Source organism: Microtus pennsylvanicus, chromosome 6, assembly GCF_037038515.1.
Source record: "Microtus pennsylvanicus isolate mMicPen1 chromosome 6, mMicPen1.hap1, whole genome shotgun sequence".
NCBI classification, from domain to species: Eukaryota; Metazoa; Chordata; class Mammalia; order Rodentia; family Cricetidae; genus Microtus; species Microtus pennsylvanicus.
Window position 1 is genome coordinate 31,197,335 of NC_134584.1, and position 26,585 is coordinate 31,223,919.

Below are 26,585 nucleotides of genomic sequence, written 5' to 3' on the forward strand. Positions count from 1 at the left end.
ACAGCTGAACTACCACCATCACCAAAACGGGAAACACCAAATACCAAATCAAATGAAGAAGAAAACTACATATGATTGTTGGTAAACAATTTACCCTACCCAAATTAACTGGTCTCCCAACATCTCCGCCTATGGGAAAAGCCACCAATCAATAAATCTTGCACGTATATGAGCTTGGCATTTGGAACGTCATTCTGAAATTTTGAAATTTAAGAGGACCTCCAAGAATCACCAGATCTGAGAAAGAGTCGTGGGGGAAAAAAAGACAAATAAAATGAGCGCCAAGAATGGAACAGTGCAGGAGCCAAAAGACAATTAAAGCCAAAATGTTTCCTCGACCAGGTAAGGGTATCTGTGAGGCCAGACAGGAAGGCTGGCTAAAGGCAATTTCAGAAAACGAGGCAGATATCTGAAATACAGAAACACGATAGCCAAAACTTCAGCACTCAAATGTAAAACAACATCCCCATAATGTAGCACAAAATGACTGAAAATGACAATCGGAACAAAAAGATGAGAAAGCAGGGATTATTTTAGGATTATTTATTTCTCTAGGGGATAGGAGTGGGGCCTTGAAGGATGAGAAAAGGAATACTTTAAACAGAAATTAAGCGTGCTGAGAAGTAAGTAAAGATTAACTTGGTTAGTGAGTTCTATTCTGATTACAGAGAAACGCTATATAAAATGAATGATGAATAATACACATATAACTTTAGACTGAGAGCAGGCGGAGGTCTTTGCCCAGTGACAGGGGTGGGTCTCTTAAAAGGTACAAATCAGATGACCCGAGGCCAAGTTTGGGCAGGGGACAGTGCTCAGTATTCCCATCTATAACCTAAATGTCTCCAAAGTTCCTCCCAACGCTAATGTCTTCAAGTCTAAACCCCAAGGCCTCCACAAAGCTGTTCTCACTGTTCCAGGTACATACGGGTTCAGAATCAAAGAATGAATGCAACTTAAATGATTTTCTAAGGATTACTTATAGCTTTAAGATGCATATTAAAAGGGTTTGTATAGGCTGGGCACACCTTTATTCCCAGTATTTGGGAGGCAGAGGCAGGGAGATCTCTATGTAGTGGAAGCCAGAATGAACTACAGAGAGTTCCAGGCCAGCTAAGGTGGCATAGTGAGACCCAGTCTCAAAAAAAAAAAGCTTTATACCCCAAAACATAAATCTGAGGATTATAAATTTTAGGGATTTAAGTGAACTCTATCACAATTAAATCATGTGACCTTGAAAGACTACTTAACTGGGAGGCTCAGTATCCACGTCTGTCTGTATAAGTGGCTCAGGGGCTCATCGCTGAGGTCCTTCTTTCTACCTCTAAGTAGCCTATGATTCTAAACAAATATGATTAAGGAACTGGTTACTAAGCAGACCTCTGAAAATTGCTTTCTGACATTCTGATCCAGATAAGGGGTACAGGGAAGTTACAAAATATGTACAGGATGAAATGAGAACTGCTTACCCTTCCATTTTTACAGATATAATCAAATAGCTCTCCTCCTGAGACATATTCCATCACCATGAAAATATCAGATGGTGTACTGATGACCTGGTACCTGGTGAGAGAAAACATTATCTACTGATATTAAAACATGTGCATTCATCCATTCAATAAAGATTCACTACGCACCTAATATACCAGGCACTATGCTAGAAACCAAAAGGCTGTGGGGAACAAAGCCAGCCTCCTGTGTCAGTGATGCTCTTGACCCAGGGGCCAGGAAACAGAGTAAATGAGCATCACCTAGTGCAGAGCATGCGATGGAGGAGGGAAAGCAAACTCTTCTAGACAGAGCTCTCCAGGAAGGCCATAGGACACCCGCGGAGAGCCTGAAGGAAGGAAGGCGCAGACTGCATTACCCTGCATTACCCAGGAGGAAGGTGAACCAGGCAGAGGGGACAGCATGGGCAAGGGCCCAGGTGGGAGCCTGCTTGGCATGCTCATGGTAAGGCAAGAGCACAACAAGCCGGGAGAGAGACAGGATGTGGAGTCAGTCACTGGAGGCCAAAGATGCAGCATGTCACAAGCCAGGAAGGTAGAGACTTCGGGCTTTTACGTAAAGGAAGATGAAAAGCTATGAGATATTCTGAATGCTGGCAGTCACATGATTTGCACAGTCAGAGAGTAAGTGACTGACTGAATGCTACGAAGCTGAGCTCCTCCAGCAGCCCATGAGAGGGAGGATGGTCCAGACCAAGGTGATGGCGACAAAGCACTGAGGGACAGACCGGAGGTCCGCTTTGAAGGAAGAGATGGAGGGATGGTGTGAAGAGGATAAACAGGAGTGTTCGTGATGCTCTTAAGTTTTCATCCTGGGTCAAGTGGCAATTGGCCACTATGGTGAAAACGGTGAGGCCAGCAGACCCCAGGAGGTGATAAAGAGATGAGACTTGAACAGGTCGTCTGGAAGCCTCGCGGACATCCCAACAAGGATTATAAAGTAAGCAGTGGGCATAGGGCCCAGAGGGCAAAGCAAGAAATGTGCATGTAGGGTCGTCGGCAGATATGATATTTCAAAACACTCTAATAAATGAGAGATGAAAACCAAACAGTTTTTGAGCAGGCCAGTTCAACAGAAAAGTCCAAGCACTTTAAGTTATAGGACACCTGGTGACACAGGGGTAAGAAATAAGTTCCGGTGCCCTCTTGCCACCCTAGGTGCCTCAGTCTGATGCGTGTGTCAGCAAGCACAAGCGGGGTAGGGCAAACTATTTCTAGCACACAGTCGCTCGTGAGTCTAATTCCAGCCTGTGGAAAATGGAAACGAGAAACTGGGAGGTCAAGAAGGCTCTGCCACCTTTTTAGCCTTTGGGTGGAACTGGAGACCAAACAAAGGGCCCGGCTCCTGCTACAGAAACTTTTACTAGAAAAATCAGTAGTTGGCTCTCTACATAAAAACAGAAGCACAAAGTGTTATCAGACAACAGGAAGAACAAGACTAAACATGCTAGGAACCACAGTAACACACGGGGCGGACTTTGTAATTGGCAGACAACGGGGCTGGATGTGAAAGAAACCTCCAGTCTCAGAAACAGGGTGAAGGCCAGGCCTCTCTTTGGTTTGCCAGGTTAGGCAGGTTAACAAAGGGCATGGGCAGATGGCAGGACCAGGTTTGATAAGCTGCACTTACAGTTTTATTATGTGAGGGTGCCGGAAAAGCTTCAGGTTCTGGATTTCTCTGCGGATTTTCCCGACCACGTCAAGGCTTCGGATCTTCTGCCGGTTGAGTATCTTCACAGCAACTTTATGTCCAGTCAGTTCATGTTTGCCCACTGCAGGACGAATAATTTTAATACGTTAGCACCAGGTTTGATTGGCAATATACTTCGGGGTTATTGTAATAGTAAGCTAAAGCAATCTGAGAAAGTACTCGAGCATGTTTGCTTTCTGTCTCCCCTGATTACACCCCTGAAAGTTTAGAAGGTTAAGTCAAGAGTACACCAGGAACTGCTCGCAGAGAATGGCTTTGGGAAGAAGGAACGCTAGAACAGTTACGGGAGAGCTGGGAGAAACTCTTCCCTCTTCCTGTATGCCTTCACTCAAATTCTTTTAACTTACTCTTCATTTTTAAACTATTGGATATATAAAATAAAAATATTTAAAAATGAATCATAGCTGAATGATGGTGCATGCCTTAAATTCCAAAAGCAGAGGCAGGTGGATATCTGAGTTTGAGCCTGGTATATAGGATGAGTTTCAGGACAGCCAGGGCTACACAGACAATCGCCGTCTTGAAAAACAAGGGGAAGGGCTGGAGAGATGGCTCAGACGTTAAGAACACTAACTGTTCTTCCAGAGGTCCTGAGTTCAATTCCCAGCAACCACATGGGGGTTCACAACCATCTGTAATGAGGTCTTGTGCCCTCTTTTGGCCTGCAGGCAGAAATACAGGCAGAACAATGTATACATAATAATAATAAAAAAGAATATGACAAATATAGTGTATGAAAAAAAAACTAACATCAGTCAGGAAAATTTTAAAAAAAAGAAAAACCGGGGGTGGGGGGCACGACCATGTAGCATGATACATGCCTATAACTGGGGGAAAAGAGCAGTTGGGCAGAGACGAGGACCACTGGGGCTTACTAGCTACCTAGTTCCATCTTCAAAAGTTAGAGAATGATAAAGCAGGCCACACCCTCGGGCCTGGCATGTACACATATAACACACACATGCACACCTACAAAACGAAATAAATTCCCCTGTGGCATTGATATGCTTCCCCTATTATTAATGGTCCATGTACTTTTTTTCAGTTTTAGCTCTATGGTGTAGTTCCCATTTTCAAATATGAAATTTAAAAATAAGTGAGTTTAGTTTGGAGAGATGATTAAGAGGTTCCACCTTCGCTTCTAGAGGACCCAGGTTCGATTCCCAGCACCCACATAGTGACCCATAACCATCCATAACTCCAGTTCCAAGGGATCCAATAACCTCTTCTGGCCCCCATGGGCACCACACACACACATAGTGCACAGATATATATGCTGTCGAAACACTATAAAAAATAATATAAATATTATTATTATATAATAATATAAATTATATAATAATATAAATAATATAATTATATAAAAAATAATAGTTTTTAAAGGGATTCCATCTTGCCCAATGCTATGCCCATCCCAGCAGTCAATAGGCATAGAAGAATTCAGAATCTGCTACTGAGGCAAAGTCTCCAAAAGTTTAATATCTGTGTGTGCCCCTTCTCAGGAACCTAGGGGAGATACAGATCCTATCAAAATCAGAGTGGAAACAAACAAAAATGACCTCATATCTAGTTAAGAAGAGATCTGAGCCAGGTGGTTGGTTGTGCACACCTCTAATCCCGGCACGTGGGAGGCAGAGAAAGGCAGATCTCTGTTAAGTTTGAGGCCAAAGCAATTTCCAGGACTTTATCTCAAAAAAACAAACAAACAAACAAACAAAAACAAAACCAAAAAAACACAGAGCGAGAGAAAAGAAGAAGATCTAAGAGTGTGCTGGCTTTCCTAGTCTTGGGAGTATTAGTTACTCCTAGGTCCAGGCCGACAAGGGCTACAGAATGGAACACTGTCTCAAAAACAAAGTCAAGTGTGGTCATGCACGCCTGTAATGCCAGCTTATGAGAAGGAGAGGGAAGCTTAAGGTTATTTTTGCTACAAAGAGAGCTCAGGAGCAGTTTAAATGGCACCATCCCCAAAAGAGCCCACCCCCCAAAAACAGGACTGCAACTCAGGAGGAAAACTACGAAAACTCACAGATGGTGGTGAAAGAAAAGCTACGGGAGCAGATGTCAGACAGCAGCGAATTCAGAACGCAGCTGGGACCCAAGACAGTCATTTTGAGGGAAGAGAGATGATAATCCTATGCCTTTGAGAATGTGGTATTATTAAAGCAAGGTGTGGTGGCTCACACTTTTAATCCCAGCACTCCGGAGGGTAGGCAGCTGTAGCACTGAGTTCAAGGCCAGCCTGGTCTACAAAGCAAGTCCTAGGACAGCCAGAGTTAAACAGAAAAACCTTGTCTTGGAGGAAGAAAAAAAAAAACTATGGAATACTATTTGAGACAAAGATTTATTATAAAGGTACTAGAAGACATGGGAAATAGCCTTAATTTCAAAGAAAACCAGAAAAAAACAAAGTAATTCATTAACTCAAGCCAGAAAAAAATTAAAAGTTCTATAAGAAATGAACTATGAACTATGAGGCCAGGTAGAGTGGCACGTACCTTTAATCCTAGAACTCAAGAGGCAGACAAAGTGGATCTCTGGGATTCAAGGCCAATTTGGTCTACATAGTGAATTCCAGGCCATCCAGAGCTACATAGTGAGACCCTGTCTCAAAACACCAAGAAGAGAAAAGAAAAAGAAAAAAGCGAGGGTGTTGGTTTAGCAATTACTATTAATGTGTCCTGATGCCTGCAAGATGTAGGACTCTCAACTGCTCCTCCAGCACCACCACGTCTGCACCCCATCAGGCTCCCCACCATGATAATGGACTGAACCTCTGATTATAAGACTTGTGTGGTCATGGGTGTCTCTTGACAGCAATAAAAACCCTAAGATAGCTGGGCGATGGTGGCGCATGCCTTTAATCCCAGCACTCAGGAGGCAGAGGCTGGCGGATCTCTGTGAGTTCGAGACCAGCCTGGTCTATAGAGCTAGTTCCAGGACAGGCTCCAAAACCACAGAGAAACCCTGCCTGGAAAAAACCAAAAAAAAAAAAAAACCTAAGATATTATTTATGCAGTCAAAATGCTGAAAAATAAAGAAATTTTTAAAAACAGGATTTTAAATATATAAGGAAAATGGAAATACAAAGGAAAAAGTACAGGAAGAAGAAAATGCTAAAATTAGTGCAAAATCAAGAACATTCTAATCTCTAACGTGGCTTTTGACAATCTTGAATCCTAATTAGATGTGATTAAGTGCAGCAACTGTTACAGCCCGATTTGGGAAGTACTTTCTGTCTGACAACTAGTTTATTGACACCTAATCTCATCAGTTCCAACTGTCCCCCAAATTCACAAGCTCTGGCCCAGTGGGAACCTCTTCTTCATCAGCTATCCAACTGAGCCACGACTGGAAAACAGGACAAAGCAGGGTAATGGCAGGCTCAAACCTGAAAAGAATACTGGAAAACAGCCAGGCGGTGGAGGCAGAGGCAGACTGAACTCTGTGAGTTCGCAGCCAGTTCCGGGACAGGCACCAAAGCTACAGAGAAACCCTGTCTCAATGAATGAATGAATGAATGAATAAAAATTAAAAAACCAACCAAACAAAAACAAGGTGGACACTGCCAGAGGAACCACAGACCAGAGGTAGATCCCTAGTCTGCACACACACATACACATGTACACCTGCAACTAAAAACAAGTGTGTGTGTATTGTGGTAGTTTGAATGTAACTGGCCCCCAAAGCTCATAGGGAGTGGACCCATGATTTTGTTGAAGTAGGCATGGGCTTGTTGGAGGAAGTGTGTCACTGTAGGGATGGGTTTTGAGATCACCTATGCTCCAGCTATGCCCTGTGACACAATTCACTTCCTGCTGCCTATTGATCAAGATGGAAAACTGTCGGCTCCTTCTCCAGCATCATGCCTTCCTGCACACTGCCATGTCGCACCACGATGAGAATGGACTAACTTCTGAAACTATAAGCCCAGCCCAATCAAATGTTTTCCTTTACGAACGCTGCTGTGGTCATGGTGTCTCTTCACAGCAATTGAAACCCTAAGGCATGGGTGTGTGTGTGTGTGTGTGTACACAAAAAGCAACCTGAGTTGTGGCACACACCTGTAATCCTAGCACTAGGGAGCTAAGGCAAAAGGCCTGCCGAGAATTCGAGGCCAGTCTGGGCTACACAGGAAGACCTGTCTCTAACAACAAAGGCTACACATGTCAACTCAGTGCTTACACAGTGCAGTCAGGGTTTGAGCTCCAGCACTGTGTAACTGAGGGTGATGGTGCACCCTTGAATTCTAGCCCAAGGAAGGGGGAACCAGAAGTTCTGGGTTATCAATAGATAGACAGTCAAGGTCAGCCTGTGATATAGAAGACTGACATTTTAAAGAAAAGTCAGATATGGTGGTTCATGCCTACAATATCAGTGCTTAGAAGGCTGAGACAGGAGGACTGCCATGAGTTCAAGGCCAACTAAGGCTAACGTGTAAGACCCTATCTCAAAAAAAGGAGAAAGAAAAAGGAGGAGGGAGGGAGGGAGGCAGGAAGGCAGGAAGGCAGAAAGAAACCTAGCATGGCTCAGTAGGTAAGGTTGCTTACTACCAAGTCTGATAACCTGAGTTCAATTGCTAGTAGAAGGAAAGAACCAACTCCTCAAAGTTGTCTTCTAACCTCTACTAACACAACATGGTGCATACACCCATACACATTCATAAACACATACACACACACATTTACACACCTATATATACACATACTCATATGAGCAGACTCACACATAAACACATGCACACACACACACATTTACACACCTATATATACACATACTCATATGAGCACAGACTCACACACACACACTGCTTTTTTAAAGCACAGGGGGACACATAGAGCAAAATGAGAAATCTACAACAGAAGGATTCGAGTCATTTGAAGGCATTATGATGCCAGGCGGTGGTGGCACACACCTCTAATTCCAGCCCTGAGGAGGGAAAGACAGGAGAATCTTTGTGAGTTCGAGACTAGCCTGGTCTACAGAGCTAGTTCTAAGACAGCTAGGGCTGTTACAGAGAAACCCTGTCACAAAAAAAAAGAAAAGAAAAAATAAGAAAGGCAGTAAGACACAGTGACACAAATAAAGCCAGATACTAAAACAGAGAATTAGAGAATTTAACAGGAATAAAGGTAACATGCTAGCCAAGGAATAGGAATCAAGTATATAATTTTAGTAATAAGGAGAAAGAATAGTATTTCACCCGCAAACACTAGAGGTCCCCTCCTGAAAATAGCAAACGGAATGAAGCCCATATCCAGCTAAGCACACCACAACACTCTTCCTTGGGCTTGAGCATGTCGTCACACTGTAAGCAATCATAAGTGCAGGAATCCAAACTCTTACTTCCAAACCAATTCAGGAGGGCTTTCAGTGAGCAGAGCTTCCCTCCAGGCCTGAGAACCTGAGTTCAGTCCCCAGACCTCTCACACAAGATGGGAAGGGAGAAAAAGACTCCTTAGGATGTGCACAAAGCAGTTCTCTAACTTCCACATATGCTCTGTGACACATATCACACACACACACACACATGTGCACGTGCACACACACACAGACACGTATGCACGTGCGCACACAGAGACACGTATGCACGTGCGCACACACAGACACGTATGCAAGTGCACACACACAGACACGTATGCACGTGCGCACACACAGAGACACGTATGCTCGTGCGCACACACAGACACGTGTGCACGTGCACACACAGACACGTATGCAAGTGCACACACACAGACACGTATGCACGTGCACACACACAGAGACACATATGCACGTGCGCACACACAGACACGTGTGCACGTGCACACACAGACACGTATGCACGTGCACACACACAGACACGTATGCAAGTGCACACACACAGACACGTATGCACGTGCGCACACAGACACGTATGCAAGTGCACACACACAGACACGTGCGCACACACAGAGACACGTATGCACATGCACACACAGACATGTATGCACGTGCACACACATAAATTAAAATGAGTGTTGAGCTACTTATTTAAATATTAAAAAAGAAGCAAAAAAAGGCCACATAAATTTAACTGTATTCAAAGAAAAACTGAGAAGGGCTGACTGGGGGATGGAAGGGGTGAGCATGAAGTGAAAGGTCATTCAGCCCCCCCAGCACACACACAGTGAACTAAACAGAAAGGAAGCAAAGGAGAAGGTAATATGATTGCTTTTTCTCTCTATTTAACAAAACACTAACACAATAGTTCCTTTTCCGTGTGAGGGGTGTTATGATCTTGCTGGCCTGCCCTGTCACCTGGGTATCCTGTCCCTTTAAGAGGCAAGCTCCACCCACTCCCAGTCTCTCAGCCCACCAAGGCAGCTCCCTGGGCCCCTTTCTTTCTGACGAAAAGGCTGCTCGGCAGCTCGCTATCCCGTCCCACGTCCGCGGCCCCGCCCCCCGTCTCCCCCCAGCCCCTTTTTCTCTGTCCCTTTCGTTCTCCTCCCCACCCCCACCCCCCGCCCCGGCCATATACACTTATACTTTCCAATATCCACTAAATAAACTGTCCGTACCCAAGCTCTCTTTGCATGGCCTGCCTGTCCCTTACCGGCCATGGGATTCGCCAGGGTCACTCGCGCCATAAATCATAACAAGGGGGATGTCGGGATGAGCCAATAGGGCACTCAGGAAAACCAAAGTATCCTGAGAGTTAGAGACGACACTGTATTTACAAAGAAAAAATGTCGTGCTCCAAATTGAACTACGAAGTAAGCTAAAAACCCGTATAAATGTTTCTCAGTTTATTACAGCTTATTACACAAAAACAAAAGCCTGCAACCCCCCCCCCATGGTTAATTCAGAAAAGTTTAATCCGTTGTTGGTCCTACATTGGACTCCTGTAGAAAGATTGAAAAATGTTCCTATCAATAAAGAGTATGCAAAGTTACAGACTTCTACATCTGCCAGCTACCGAAAAAATAAGAAAGATATTCTATAGCCACTGTTCTTCATTGTACTGTTTTATATTCTTTTCAGTTTAAAATAAAATCCAAGAAGAAAGCAACAACTCTAGACGTGAGCAGATCCAAACTTCCCCAGGGGCAGATTGCGTACCCAGTTTCCCTCCCACCCCAGAAGGTAGTGTGTGTACAGAGCGCACATTCTGTAGCCCTGGGTGTTGCTCCTATTTGAAGGTATTTAGCAGACACCAGCTGCAGGCAAGTTAAAACGCTGTAAATGCAGCCCCCTGCTCTCTAAGGGTCGCCACAGTGGCACAGAAAGCATTGTAAAGTACCTATCACACTGCCTAGCGCACAGTAATGGACCAGGGACAATTGTAGTATTTAGAGATACGTTTCCATTATTCCCAAAACAGTCCCCATCCCTATTCAGTCAGCCCTGAACTACCCATTTTAAACCCGGAATAGACATTTTGGTTCTTAGCTCTTTGATTAGTGCTCTCTGTTCACTTGTGTTCAACAGCCTACCCTTATCAAGGCTAAAGAGGCTTTGCCACCATCCCTCTCAACGGCTTAAATCCGACCACCCCAACCCACCTCGCTCCAAGCCTGAGATTTCTGGATTCCAAAGTTCAGTCCATTTCCTTACCTGTTAATATTCAACAGGTCACTGTTACACACTTGCAACCATGTCACCTTCTACCTAAAATTTTCAGAAACAGTGCTATGGCCACAGATGGGAACAGTCCAGAGGGGAGAAAGCAGGCTCATTTGAATATAGTTTAAACAAGTACAGTTTTCTTAAACAAATACAATTTTCTGTAATATAAGCTTCACTGGTTTGTATTGTGCAACACAATGAAGTCATACACCTTTGTAGTCAGTCACACATCCACTTTGTACACAAACAAACTGGCTCTCACCAACTTTGGAAGGCTGGTGTTACATCACTGCAGGGAACAGAGGCACGAGAGGAATAACCTATCCACAGGTACGCAGCTGGTGAGAGGCACAGCCAAAAGCTAAACTCAGACTGGGTTTAAAAACTTCTTGCATCTTCTAAGCGAGGAAATGTGATAACACTCTTCAGGCATGTTTTAAAAACTATTTTATATATTACTACTGCATGTGTGGTATGTATGTATGAGCGTGGGAACCCTGGGGCCGCAGCACTTATGAGGAGGTCAGAGGTTAACCTTCAGGAGTCAGTTCTCTCCTCCACCCAGTGTCCAGGGATAGAACTCAGGTCGGCCAAGTATGCACAGAAGGGATTGTACCTACAGAGCCATCTTGCCAGTTCATAATAATATATTTCTTAGAAAAAGATAAATCTGGGAGTTGGAGAGATAGCTCAGCAGCTAGAAGCTCACAATAAATGGTCTTGCGGAGAATCAGAGTTCAGTTCCCAGGACCCACATCAGTTCCTACCAGCAGCTACACCGGGTTGCTCACAACTAGCAATAACTCCAGCTCCAGCGATCCAAGACTTCTGCCAGCACCAGCACCCATAAGTGCAAGCCCACACATAGATACACATACACACACACACACACACACACACACACACACACACACAATTAAAAATAATAAAAGAGTTGGGGCTGGAGAGATGATTCAGTGGTTAAGAGCACAGACTGCGTTTCCAGAGGACCCAGGTTCAATTCCCAATTCCCAGCAAACACATGAAATAATAATAAAAATAGATGTATGGCACTATCAATCCCACCTCTAAGAAGGCAGGGATAGGTGGATCTCTGAGTTCAAGATCTCCTGCTCTACAGAGTGAAAACATATCCCCAATAATGGTAATGATGATAAAATTTATCTTTAAAAACAGATAAATTGAAAGAAGCGGGGAGGGGAGGGAGAAGGGGAGAGAGGCAGGAGGGCAAGAAGCAGCACGCATCTAGAAACCGTGGGCTTTTGGAGAGTTGTATGCTTTAAGTTAGATAAACCAATTTAAAAGGATTTTGTAAGCGGTATCCCAGGGGCGATGGCGGATCTGGCCATGGCAAGCACCCATTTTAAAAGTCTATGCCCAATTGTGTGGCTCAGGTCTATTAAAGCGCATCTGCTGAACTAGCTCTTGGGCCAAAATGGGGCGGTAAAAATTGAATGTTAGGACTCCCTAAACAAACAAAGTCTACCTCAGCGAAGGTCTCAACCTTCACAAAAAAAAACAAAACAAAAACAAAAAAAAAAAAACAGATAAATCTTTCAGAACAAACTGCACAGTACAATGCATATATATGTATCCTTCTAATAAAACATATAAAAGTTGAACAATCAGTTTGTAGTGAAGTTTTGAAAATAAAAGACTGAATTTTTCAATACTAAAAAAATCATTTTAAAATTTCACTTTTATTTATCTTTTTCCTATCTTAGTACACGAGCCTTGTCTGCTAAAAATCTGCCTCCTATCAACTTTGACATCTTTCTATTCTAGTTTTTTAAATTTAAAAATCTTAAGATACACCGTAAAGACATTTTGTTAAAACAGTCCCCCAAATCACCTTAAAAATTAAGGCAGAATTTAAGAGTCAAGAAAAAAGAGGAAGCCGGGCAGTGGTGGCGCACGCCTTTAATCCCAGCACTTGGGAGGCAGAGGCAGGCGGATCTCTGTGAGTTCGAGACCAGCCTGGTCTACAGAGCTAGTTCCAGGACAGGCTCCAAAACCACAGAGAAACCCTGTCTCGAAAAACCAAAAAAAAAAAAAGAAAAGAAAAGAAAAAAGAGGAAGCTGTGGGTGATGGCCTGCAGTTTGCAATCCCAGATTCGGGATTAATGGCATTCGACCTCTAGAGTTCAAGGTCAAAGTGGTCTTTGCAGAAAATTCCAAGACAGCCAGAGCTAGTAAAGACGCGTCTCTGATTAATAAACAAACAAACAAACAAACAAGCTAATTAAATCCTTTAAAAGAAAAGAGAAAAAGCATAGAACATAAACTGTGAGAGACCTTTCAAAGAAGGCAAGCAGACTTGAGATGAAATTCTCAGCTCTCACATAAAAACCAAGGATGGCAATGCATGCCCGTAACCTCAGAGTCTGGAACTCCGAGACAGGCAGGTTCCAGGAGCTGCCAGCTAGCCTAGCTGAAAGAATGAGTTAGCTTTGGGTTAAGGAGGGACCTTGACCGACAGAACAAGAGAGGTCAACACCTGACATCCTCCTCTGGCCTCCACACATGACTGTGTGCACTCACACACATGAATAATAAAACACCAAACAGTACAGAGACAGTGAGCTGAAATCCGCCTCAACCTGGAACCTCGGAAAGCTATCTTATTTGGGAATAGTTCTTCACAAATGGAATTAGCATAGGGTCTCAAAATGGTATGATGCTAGACTCAGGGTGAGCAAAATTATCTACAGACTTCTTTTCATAAACGGAGGACCCACACAAGACTAACCATGTGGCAGCAGGCTGGAATTGCGCTAGCATGAGCCAAGCAAAACCAGGAGCCAGCCGGCAGAAGATAGAGGAAAGGAACATTCTCCGCTGACCTTCAAAGGGAGCACAGCCCTGGGGGACCCCAGGCTTTACACTTTTGACCTCCAGACTGAAAGAGAACAATTTTCTCTTAAGCCACCGATCTTTAGCATGGCTTCTGCAGCCTCAGCAAGATGACATGCTTATTGATTTAAAAAGCAGCCAGCATTCTGGAGGGGAGGGAGAAGGATTGGGAGTCAAAGCCAAACCAAGCTATATGAGACTAGGGGGACAGAAGGATGGCTCAGCAGTTCAGAGCACAGAGGACCACCTACATCAGGTGGCATACAACGACCTGTCACTCCAACTTCAGGGGGATCCCACACCTCTGGTCTCCTCAAGTACTGCAGTCACATACATATAGACAAACATAATTTGAAAAATAATAAAATTTAAAAATAGCATTAATAACAAGAGACCTATTTTAAAAAGGCTTTCTACACTGGACTATACATGCCCAAGGTTTCAAAAGCAGAATATAGTATTCATGAGGACAAGGACACAAATGTTCAGCTTAGGTAAACACATACAATGTGCCTTCACACAATGCTGTGCTGGGAACCGGTTAGCTCAGAGGACTTCCGATGACTAGATAATTTTGTCGACGGTCCTGTGGCTCTCTCTCCTTTTGAAGCTAAGCTGCTTCACAGTCTATCAGGAATCACCTCCCATGGCCCCTTTTCTGGTGTTTTAATTATTTCCTATTGGCTGAAAATTTCATACAGCTCAAAGTACTAAAATTGATTTTCTCAAGTCATGTTCTTTAAGCAAAAAATAGACTGCACTTTATGTATAATATATGTACATAATATGTAGAGGACTGGAGCCTCCACAGAGAAAGTTTTCCCAAACCTAGGAAAGGATGTATATTTTTTCCTTCTATAGACTCTCTATGTTTATTAACAAGGCTCTGAGAAACCCTACAGTGAAAAACAAAACAAAACAAATCTGTTAAACATGGACTCTCTTTGTGGCGGTTTGAGTGTTTGGTTTATGGTGTGCTGTTTGAAAAGGATTAGGAGATGCTGTTGGTAAACGTGTGTCACTAAGAGTGGGCTTGGAGGTTTCAAAAGCGCACACAAGGCCCAATGTGTGTCTGTGTTTATCTCTGTCTCTCTGTCTGTCTGCCTGCCCGCTTGTCTGCCACCGCCTTCCCTACTGCTTATGAATCAGATGTAAGGGCTCAGCTACTGCTCCAGGGCCATGCCTGCCTATCTGCCACCATCATGCTCCCTACCGTGGTTAAGGACGCACCCTCTAAAACTCAATAAAAATGCTTTCTCTTGTAAGTTGCCTTAGTCATGGTGTCCCTGCACAGCAACAGAACAGTAACCGAGATGCTCCTAATTCCCCATCCCTGCTGTTAAAAGTACTTACTTGGTTTGGATGTGAGTATTGTGACCCTCGTAAAAAAGAATCCACTTCACTTCTTCATCGTCTATCATTGGCAGCTGTCAGTACAATAAAATCAGACGAATGGAATGGCAGAAGGTTACTCTGCCATTTGCTAGATCTTAACTTGTACATCAGTTAGTGGTGTGTGGTCTTTTACTCTTGCTTCATCTCCCTTTGATCCCCCAGAGCTGGCTACTTAGCTACACTAACTAAATGAATGAATGAGTTTTAAGGTGAGAGACCCTGCAAAAAAATAAAAAGAGCCATATCACACATACACAGACAGACAGACACACACACACAGAGACAGACACAAAGTAAAAATAATAAGACAAACTTCTCTCTCTACGGTTCTTAAGCAAATGTCTCAACCCTGATGATCATAAAGTATTTTCTCTTTTAAAACAGGCATTATCTCAGCTGGGCATGGTAGTGCACACCTTTCACCCCAGCGCTCAGAGGAGGTTGGAACTGCAGAGTTCAAAGGTAGCCTTGTCTACAGCGAATTTCAGGATAGCCAGGGCTACACCACAGAGAAATCCTGTCTCAAAAAACAAACAAACAAAAGACTGTAGACATCTCATTCAATTTACTCATCCTTCCCCTCTTCCCAGTTAAGTCTGTCATTTAAAGCCACAACAACACAAAGTTGCTAGTAGGCATGCCGGGAACACAGAAATGTTTGCCTTGGCTAGGACTGGCAAAACTAACATTTTATCAGCCTAAAGCTTTTTAAAACGGAGTAACTTGGGGCTGGAGAGATGGCTCAGTGGTTAGGAGCATTGCCTGCTCTTCCAGAGGTCCTGAGTTCAATTCCCAGCAACCACATGGTGGCTCACAACCATCTGTAATGGGGTCTGGTGCCCTCTTCTGGCCTCCAGGCATACACACAGACAACGTTGTATACAAAATAAATAAATAAATTAAAAAAATAAATAAATAAATAAAACGGAGTAACTTAGGCCTAGCCATAGGTCTGAAAAGCTAAGGATGAACAAACTGGGCCTCTTTCGGTCTGGAATTGGTCAGGGTACAGCTATTTTGATCAAATCCACCTGCTCTTCTGAACCCAAGTCTTTCGACTTAGACACTCTCTGCTACCCTTGCAATGAGAAGGCGCCTACCAGCCATTACTGAGAGGGAGAGGGGGAAATGGCATAAAGTCAGAATCAGAACTGTTTTCTCAAAACTGGGCTAAAGATTCCCTATTGAGTAAACTCAGGCGGAGTCAAAGTAATTGCTGTTCTAGTCAATCAGCGACATAATAAAAGGACTTTGTCAAGAGTATATATTCCCTGAGGGGCCCACCTGCCCCTTATCAACACTTAATCTGCAAGTTTCAGACTGTTACTATGTTTCCAACATGGCTGAAATGTTACTTTGAAGCAAACCGCAACACTGGCGTAGTCACATCCATAGGGTCTACCTCCCAAGTACAGCAAGTTACTCAACTAAACGAGCTAACTATGTTACTGCCCTTCACCGGGAACTCTAACTACACAAAACACTGCCAACAAATGATCTAATCAGATTCGGAATGCTGAAGTGTAACAAGATCCTTTTTTTAATTTATTGTTTTGTTTGTTTTTGAGACAGGGTCCTATTTTTAAAGAAAGGATTTTAGCAAGCAAGAGATGTGAGGCAGGGAGATCTCTGTGAGTTCAAGGCCATCCTGGTCTACAAAGTGAGTTCCAGGACAACCAGGACTATTACACAGAGAAACCCTGTCTTGAAAAAAATGAGAGAGGGAGGAGGGAGAGAGGGAGGGAGAGAGGGAAATTTGAGTTCCAGGGAGATAGCTTAGTGTCCAAAGGTTCTTAATGCTCTGAGTCTGATCCCTGAAACTAACAAGGTAGAAAGAACTCTAGAAAGAAAAGATTCACTCCCAAGCTTTTCTCTCACCTCCACATATGCACCATGGCACGAGTGTTCCACATACACTGATATGTGCATGTCTGTGTGTATGTAAAAAGTTATTTCTAAACTTTTTTAAAGATGTATTTATTTATTATGTATACAGTGTTCTGCCTGCTTGTGTGCCTTCAGGCCAGAAGAGAAAGTCAAATCTCATTACAGAGAGACGGTTGTGAGCAACCATGTGGGTGCTAGGAATTGAACTCAGGGCCTCTGGAAGAACAGCCAGGGCTGTTAACTGATGAGCCTCATTTCTAAACTTTTTGTTGTAACTGTTGTTCATTTTTTTGAGGCAAGATCTCTTGCAACCGAAGCTGATCTTTAATTTGTTATGTAGAAGAGGCTAGCCTTCAACTCCTAGTCCTCCTTCCTCTATCTCTCAAGAGCTGGGTTTAACGGTGTGTGCCACACCCAGCTAATTCTACTCTTCCATATTACACATTCTGTAACAAATAACACAATGCTCCAAGCACATGCACACACGTACAGAATAAATTCCCACAAGTTCAATTGCTCTGCTAACCTGAGTACATACTGTCAGCTACTATGAGTGGTAATTACTTTGTAGCATTGTTTTGTGTGTTTCTTAACCTACATCAATATCAGACTATACATAATCTTCTACAACACGAACTTGTGTTTTTGTTTTTTAGAAACAGGATCTCCTTAACCCCTGTTTGACTCAAACTCCGTATCTTGTCAAAATAACAACTGTATTGGCCTCCCAAGTACTGTGAGTACGAGCATGTCCCACCACGTACATCTCTACAACTAGCCTTTGGGGTCTATCCTTAGTTTCTTCTTCTTTTGTTTTTTTTAGATGTATTTGTTTATTATGTATAGTGCTCTGCCTGCATGTGACCCTGCAGGCCAGAAGAGGGCATCAGATCTCATTACAGATGATTATGAGCCATCTGTAATGTGCTGCTGGGAATTGAACTCTGAGTCATCTCTTCAGCCCTAACCTTATAGTATAAAGATTCAGTCATGCCACACATACATGGTGTTTATGTACACATACTATATATATACACACACACATTATATATTGTGTGCATATATAGATAATTTTTAACTTGATGACATTTTCATGACTCAAAGAGAAGAGTATCTATGACCTGAAATAAGGGTTTAATGGAGGACTCACCAACCTAACAGATCATCTGCAGAAATAACTGACTTGCTGAAGATGCGTCCTACCCATAAAACCTCTTACAAACTGCCATTTTACTGTAGTAAAAACACTCCCTTCGAGCCGGGTGGTGGTGGCGCACGCCTTTAATCCCAGCACTCGGGAGGCAGAGGCAGGCGGATCTCTGTGAGTTCGAGACCAGCCTGGTCTACAGAGCTAGTTCCAGGACAGGCTCCAAAACCACAGAGAAACCCTGTCTCGGAAAAACAAAAAAAACAAAAAACAAAACACTTCCCTTCATCGATGCTTCTGTAACAGTTCCATGGGAGGTGGGAGGTGACATGCAAAGGAGTAGAGACCAACACTTTGACAAATGGAGGGGGAAGAAAAGATACCTTGAAAATAATAATTCAAGCCCAATCCCAACCCCTATTTTCTGCTTAACCTTTCCCCTCCAAATGTCATCATTAAGTAACCCAATTATTTTAATTAGTGTTTCTTTGATACAAGATAATCACTAACAATTTAGTCACAAAATTACATTGCTAGGGCTGGGAAGTGGCTCAGCTGGTAGGGCACTTGGCTAGCACACACGAAGCCCAAAGCCCAGCGTTCAGTCCTTAGGACTCCATAAAAGCAGGCAGGGTAACGTGCACCCTGTAGTCCTCGCACTCAGGAAGAGCGTGCAGGAAAATCAAAAGTCCAAGGTTGCCCTCAGCTACCTAGTGAGTCTGAGGCCAACCTGGGCTAAATTGAGACCCTTATCTCAAAAAACGAGACAAACAAACCATTTAAACTCCCTGGAGGCACTGAATATCATACTGGAGATTTATCTATCAATATTATACTTTCTGTTAAATTATTTTATTTTAAATTTACCAACATACATAAGCGTTGAAATTACAATATATGGCTAATGTTATTATCTCTGAGAATCCTTGGCAAACTAAGATTGAGGTTAATTACCAACGTGACCACTACAGTAGTTCATTTTGCTGGCTCACTGACCATTCCTGCCTCCCATTTTCTCTCCAACCCAAAAAGACTCATTCTTTGTTGGCGTCCATCCAGCGAGAGCAAGAACACATATAACCACATACTGTGTCCAAGTACTCAACTAACTAACTAAATAAATAAAGATGCTCCCAACACACATACATCCAAACCCGGGTCTCATGTCTCTCATGGTCATGCTATTCCCCTGGATGCATAAACCAAATGACGCGTGGTCATTCCTTGCTATGGAGCGGACCATAGTAAAAATCATGGTTTCTATTATTACTATAAAAAAAATCCCAACTAACAGTTTTAAAATGAACTGGTTGAATAATTAAACCAACATCAACTAGCAGGTTTAAGGACAAGTTTAATTATAACCATGATGCTATGATCCTCTGACTCACACTGGCCCTCTCCCTTTGGGGAGGCTTATGACTGACAGTATAGGATTTCAAGAGAAGACTGTGTGGGTGGAGAAGTGAAGGTTAAGGAAAAGCCGAGTCACTCCAGGGAAAATCCATGTCACTTCACAGGTCAAAGCCCCAAAATGAAAACAACCTCTTCCTTTCCTATCTGCCTGACCTAATCTGGTCCCTGTCAGGAGACCTGCGGACACCACCTTCTGAGCAGAACCCCCAGAAGGAACGCTGTGAGTCCAAGACAGGCTTATCGCCGCCATCAGAGCACTGACGGGCATTTCTTATCAACACTTGTAAACAAAAAAGCACCTTAGAACGGCTAACAAGGACCATGCCTGGCTAGAAGTAAACAGAACCCTGCAAGGGCTGCCTCTAATGCCAACTACTTAGGAGGCTGACATATAGACAAGTTCAAAGCCAGCCTGGGCAGCACTGTAACACTAGATAGATAGATAGATAGATAGATAGATAGATAGATAGATAGATAGATAGATAGATAGATAGATAGATAGATACATACATACATACATACATACATACATACATACATACATACATACAACAACCAACCAAAAGCAGAAACCTGGATGAGCACACAGCACCTTAATACCCATCATGATTCGCTACTGCCCTACACTTTTGCCTGCTCCTCTCCCACATTGGTGCAACTGATTTTCCTAAGGTTCATGCATTTGCTCCCCTGGGCGTTACACAGCAACGTCCAAGTTTTAGGACTAGGAAAGGGCAAGAGAAGGAAGGGTTCTTCTGTTCCTCCTGGGAGAACAGAGCTCAGTTGGCTCACTGTGTAAGTTTCCATGAACTTTTTATTTCAATCACTATCTACTAAGAGTTTACTATATGCAGGTCATAGTGTATTATTTCTCCAAACCAATGCATGAATTGTTTCTTATCAGTCCCAAACTTCCTTCCTCTAAATACTTAATAGCAAGCTTAAATATTTTAAAGGGGGAAAAAAAGTCCACCTCACAAAGGTTGCATCAGAATTCCCCTTGTCTAGCTGGGGGCTAGACAGCAAGCTTATTGTTGACAAGAATGCTTGTACTTTTGCTAACACAGTAACGGGATTCTACCAAAACAAACACAGAGCCCAAAGGATGTGCACTAAATTACTAATATACATATACTGTGAGGATAAACGGAAATTATATCAATAGGCAAATAAATACCACCTGGAGATAATGTATGCCCTACCTACCAGGTATGGCTCTCAGAAATCGCAAAACTTCCGAAAATGAAAACACTTAAAAGCACAGGGTCTGAATTCAGCTGTAAACCATGCACAGAAAACACAGCGCCAGTTCACACGCATATCCATCAAGTGTCCTAATGGAGATCTGTAGTCCTTACAAGGTCATCATCATGACTGTTATCACTATTATTATTATTATTTCTGAAAGATCTCGCCACAGCTACCTTACTTTGGGGAGAACACATTTCGACTCAAGAAACCGGTCAAGCACTTAAGCCGACAACCTCCTTAAAAGCGAGGCAGCGACAACTCCGAGGACCGGCGAGGCGCGATGGGCTAGCTATGCACCAAGGGTGCACAAGGGAGCAGGAAACGAGATGAGACCCCCTCGTCCCCGCCAGGCGCCCCCGCGCGCCTCAGTGACCAACTCCCTCGCCTGGGAAAGTTGAACCCAGAGACATCCCCGCCCCTCGGGCGCCGCGCCGTTGCCAAGGCGACCGCCCCCACCCCACCGCAGCGGACCCTACGGCTCTGCAGCCCGCGGCGGCCTCGGGCTCGGCTCCCAGCGCCGCCGGGACCGGGGATACGGAGCCCAGAGACCCGGAAGGCGGGCGCGGGGGAGGATGCGAAAAGGCACGGTCCCCCTCCGTCCGCGGGGTCCGCGCCGGCCCCGGCGTCCTCACCCTTCACTTTGCCGAAGGTGCCGACGCCCAGCGTGTCCCCCAGGATGTAGTGGCCGATCTTCACCCGCCCGTCGTGCTTCTGCTTCTCGGCCGTCGCCATCTTTCTCCAGGAACTGAGTCTGCGCATGGCGCCGCGGGAGGGGGCGGAGGGGGCGGGTAGGGCCGCGCCGGGGGCGGGCGGGTGCCGAGGGGGTGGGGACGCGGGTGCGCCGCGGCGGGGCGCAGTCGCCGGCCGCCGCCCGCTCAGGCCCCGCAGTCCCCGCAGCCGGCCGCCGAGCGCACTCGCTCCCCCTGGCGGGCTGGGCGGCGGGGTGGCGGGAGCGGCGCCGGTACTCGCCTCGGCGCCCCGCATCCCTCTGCGCGCGCCCGCCCGCCCACCTGCGCGCGGGGGTGGAGGGGGCTCCCTAGCGTCCCCTCCAGTGGCCACTTCAGGGTCTGCTGGTGAGGGTTCAGTCCCCCCTGTAATTCCCACGAGGGCAATGCAGAAACGTTGCCCCGGGACAGTGCAGTGTGCTTTGAAACATGGCAAGGGACACCGCCCTGCCACTGACTTCTAACCTTAGTTTACATCTCAGTGGCATCTGGAAGCCCGGGGTGTTTTCACTTGCACTTTTAATACTTCCCACTGCTTAAAAAAAAAAAAAGAAAAGAAAAGAAAAAAACAAAACAAAAAGACTCTGAGCCAGTTACTACTATTGGTCACCGCACAGCTCAAGCAGTCTGGAGAGTCTTCCGTCCTAGGAAATTTGCTACCCTCAAATTTATCCTGTGGCGAGCAGCAGACTGGAAATGTGGGCCCGTGTGTGTGTGTTTACGGAAAAGAGAGATGTTATCCCGAACATATGGTGTAGAGAAATTAATATTTTTACATTATCACTGAAATGTACACTTTCTCTGCACTAAAAAAAAAGGATTGTATTGTTGGTATAAACGGAGCCATAACATTACAAAGAAAACGTTTGTAACAGAAATTTCACGTTAGTCTGTTACACAATAGGCAAAATCAACCGCATTATCATTTTTTTTAAAAATGTGTATGCCTCCTTCAGTTTTGCAGTTTCAATTTCTGTCGATGTCAATGGACAAAATGGTCAGTCTTCATGAAGGGGTTTTTTGTTTCGTTTTAAGAACCTAGAAAAGCCATTTTTCTTCGGGATGAAAATTGTCAGGTCTCCTAGTTTCCTCATCTTCTAGCTTCAGACATCAAAGTGGTGTTAAGTGCTGGTTTGTTCCAGAAAAGCACTTCAGGGGAAAGAAATCCAATTGGAGCTTAGTGCCCTGGTTCTCAACCTTCCTAATGCTGAGACCCTTTAATACGTTGTGGAGACCCCCCAGCCATACAGTTATTTTTGTTGCTACTTCATGACTGTAATTTTGTTACTGTTACCGTTCGTATTGTAAATATCCGTGGACAGGCAACCCCTGTAAAAGGGTCGTTTGACCCACAAAGGGGTCCTGACCTACAGGTTGAGAACCTCTTGTTTACAGCATTTCATAAGCAGAGACCAGTTGTGGATAGTCAACTCCCTACCTTACACTTAGGTTGAAAAGTAAAATAAGACTTTGTTTGTTTTGGTTTTTGAGACAGGGTTTCTCTGTGTGTAGCTCTGACTGTCCTGGAACTCACTCTGTAGACCAGGCTGGTCTCGAACTCACAGGAAAATAAGACATTTTTGATAGCTGGTGTATTTGAGCGACTGACTTTAACTTTTCTTCTTTGCCTTGTGAGGCTTTTTGGATTCCTATAAGGCAGAAATAGCTCTGAATTCTATTAAGGAGGGTGAAACAGCATCTTAATTCACTTCGTGGCTAGGATTTGGCCCAAGGGGTTTCTGCTATTTATTTCAATCTAAAAGAAATAGCTGGACTAAGGCTGTAACTCAGTTGATAGAGCGCTTGCCTAGCTTGGATGAAGCTGTAGGTTTGAGGTTTGATCCCCAGCAGCTCATAAAAGTGAGCATGACAGCTTGTGTCTGAAAATCTCAGCACTCGACATTACGGTGGGGGGGAGGGGTCAGAAATTCTGCTACCTAGGGACTTTGAGGCCACCCCGAACCACATGAGACCTCTCAAACCTAACACAAACTAAGGTAGGAGAGATGGCTCAACAGTTAAAGGCACACACTGCCAAGCCTGAAGACCTGAATTTGAACCCCAGAACCTACATGGCAGAAGGAGAGAACAGACTCCCAGAAGCTATCCTCTGATCTCCACCTGCATGCCTACACATAAACACAGTAAGTAACGTTCAAAATAAAGAAAAGAATAACAGAATACTCCGTGTGCCAGTTACATCACTAGGATGTTGCAAAAGAGTAAACAGGAACTGAGTTTTGTAAAAAAAACCATTTGCAGTTTCTCCTGAAACTATTAAAGACTTGAGAATCTAACACACAATCGAGCATGAAGGCGCATCCTCGACCCCAGCTCTTCTAGAGAAGCAGATGTGGCTATGAGTTCCAGGGCTACATGAAGGGCTCCAGGCTGCAGGACTGAGACTGTCTCCAAAGGAAAAGTAAAAACAACCTTCAAAAGCTAAAGATCAACCAGGCAGGGGCTGGAGAGATGGCTCGGTGGTTAAGAGCACTGGCTGCTCTTCCAGAGGTTCTGAGTTCAATTCCCAGCAACCACATGGTGGCTCACAACCATCTGTAATGAGATATGGCGCCCTCTTCTGGCACGCAGGTATACATGGAGGCAGAATGCTGTATACATAATAAATAAATCTTAAAAAAAAAAAAAGGCAGTAATGGTGCACACCCTTTAGTCCCAGGACTTGGAAGGCAGAGACAGGTGGATTTCTGTGAGTTCGAGGTCAGCCTGGTCTACAGAGTGAGTTCCAAGATAGCCAGGACTGTTTCACAAAGAAAAACAAAAAAAGTTGAAAATCATACAAAGGCAACTGGAAGGCTTTATTTTTTTCATTTTTGTTTTGTTTTTATAAAGTGTTATTATCAGATACAATTAGAGTTAACACACAAAGTTTAAAGTCTCAAAAATCCTAGAATCAAAATAAAATACTCTGAGAAAGTGTAAAGACAAATGTCTATCACACATTTGTTCTTGGTTTTCTTTTTTAATTTTCCTTGGAAACACATTTTTAAGTCAATTTAACACTTTGATTTGCCTTCCCATAGTCTCAGTTAGAAATTGACTCTAATAAACCACACACTTTAAATTTTGTAATTTGAGCCGGGCGGTGGTGGCGCACGCCTTTAATCCCAGCACTTGGGAGGCAGAGGTAGGCGGATCTCTGTGAGTTTGAGACCAGCGTGATCTACAAGAGCTAGTTCTAGGACAGGCTCCAAAACCACAGAGAACCCTGTCTCGAAAAACCAAAAAAAAATAAATAAATAAATTTTGTAATTTGGTAAAATTTTATTGTTAAACCTGTTTAAACAAAAGATAATTAATTTAAAAATTTTAAAAATGAAGAAATGCACTCCGGTATTATTTTCACCCTCAGCCTATTCATTGTTTTTAATAAATAAAGCTGCCTGCGAAGACCAGCATGCAAAACAGCCACACTAGTCAGTCAAACAGGCCAGGCAGCGGTAGCTTTTATTGTTGAAAAGAATTATGTTCTTCAATATTGACTAGTTTCATGTTCATTCTTAGTTTTGGGTTTAAGGTTTTATTTGTTTTTATTTTATGTTCACCAGTGTTTTGTCTGTATGTATGTCTGTGAGGGTGTCAGATCCCCAGAAACTGGAGTTACAGGCAGTTGTGAGCTGCCATGTGGTTGCTGGAAATTGAACCCAGGACCTCTGGAAGAGCAGCCAGTGCTCTTAATCCCTGAGCCATTTCTCCAACCCCTACCTTTTTTTTTAAAGTCTTCAATAAAGCCTACATTTTCTGGTTGTGTGGAAAGTCTGAAATAGCAAGTCAAACCGTTGGGCAGGAACTTAGAGATTGTCTTATCTATTGACCACAGCTGGGGCTTAAGCAGCTTTACATGCTCAGGGTTTTGAGGGTTTTGTTTGGAGGGATTGTGTTGTTGTTAGTTTGGGGGTGAGGAGTTTGTTTTGTTTTTCTTATTTTGAGTTAAAACTCCAATCAAATTGAGTGTCTGAAATAATAAAGAATAAGCTCTATAGCACTTTGCTTCTTCTCTATCCTTCCTGTTTGTTTGGGTTTTTATTTTTTTAATGTTAATACACTTTCTTCTACCTTATTTTCATTCATTCTTGCACTGATCCATCTCCAAACCTTCACTTTCTTCATCTGCTTTTTAGTTCCAGGCACTATGAAAACTGACATTTTTTAATGAAATGAAAAGTCATGTTTCCTACTGTTAAGAAAGGTGAAAAGTATCATATTCTACTGAGAGAATTCTTTGTATTCTACCTACCTAGCCATGATGGAATATGTAGTGATATTTCGTTTGCTTTTTAATAAATAAAGCTGCTTGAGAAGACCAGAATGCAAAACAGCCACACTAGTCAGTCAAACAGGCCAGGCAGTAGTAACAGACACCTTTAATCCGAGCAGCCTGATCTTCATGTTGAACCCCAATATCTGTCTCTGGGTTTCAATTATTCATGCTATACTTGACGTCCAATGTTTGGGGTATGAATTCACAAAAAAACCGATTGCCTGTGGCTTTACAGTCACCGGCATCACCAGAGCTACAAGTCACTGTTGTTGGCTAGAGTCACTGCCCTATAGGCTAGGTTTTTCTTTTTTATCTCCTGGTGGACTCTCTCCCTGAACCACTTTCTCAGGCTGCTGACAAACTAGGTAGCTGCCTTGAAATACAGTTAGGCTTTTACTGTTCTACACAGCAGCAATCAGTCACACATCTTCAACATCGACGGCAGATTTGGTAAGACAATTGGGAATTCTGAAAGGGAGGAATTAGTTAAAGGAGAGAGGTTTTTCCCACATTAAAAAATGGGAAACACCATTACATTGAAGGGCTTTGTGTCTCTGTATGATAATTCCCTAGACAGTCACTTTTCTTGCTATTTTGTCTCAATCATGAGAAAAAGTCACTAACACTGCATTCTTTGTTATCAGATAATCTGCAGGATATTACACTATATTTAGATATTACTGACTAAATGCATGTATCTCCAAAATGTATATGTTAAAATTCTACCATTACTTTGAGGATCAATTAGGTCATGAGGGTAAAGACCACAGGAATAGAATTCGTGCCTTTAAAGACTGCAGAGAGCTCTCTTTCCACCATGTAG

At 43.6% G+C, this 26,585-nt stretch overlaps 1 protein-coding gene across 2 annotated transcripts in view; it reads right to left on the reverse strand.

The window, feature by feature from the left end:
* The window catches only part of Prkaa1 (protein kinase AMP-activated catalytic subunit alpha 1), a 40,072-nt gene extending 18,537 nt beyond the window's left edge, over positions 1 to 21,535 (reverse strand). Inside the window, exons 1-3 of one of the 2 annotated variants that reach the window (XM_075975958.1) lie at positions 21,388 to 21,535; positions 3,139 to 3,280; positions 1,470 to 1,563 (exon numbers count right to left, since the gene is read on the reverse strand). In XM_075975958.1, the coding sequence (XP_075832073.1) occupies positions 1,470 to 1,563; positions 3,139 to 3,280; positions 21,388 to 21,514 (363 nt within the window). In that variant the 5' untranslated portion in view covers positions 21,515 to 21,535. Of the gene's footprint in view, positions 1 to 1,469; positions 1,564 to 3,138; positions 3,281 to 21,387 lie in introns of those variants that run through there. The other variant, XM_075975959.1, reaches the window with a different exon arrangement.
* Between the last annotated feature and the right edge of the window lie 5,050 nt (positions 21,536 to 26,585).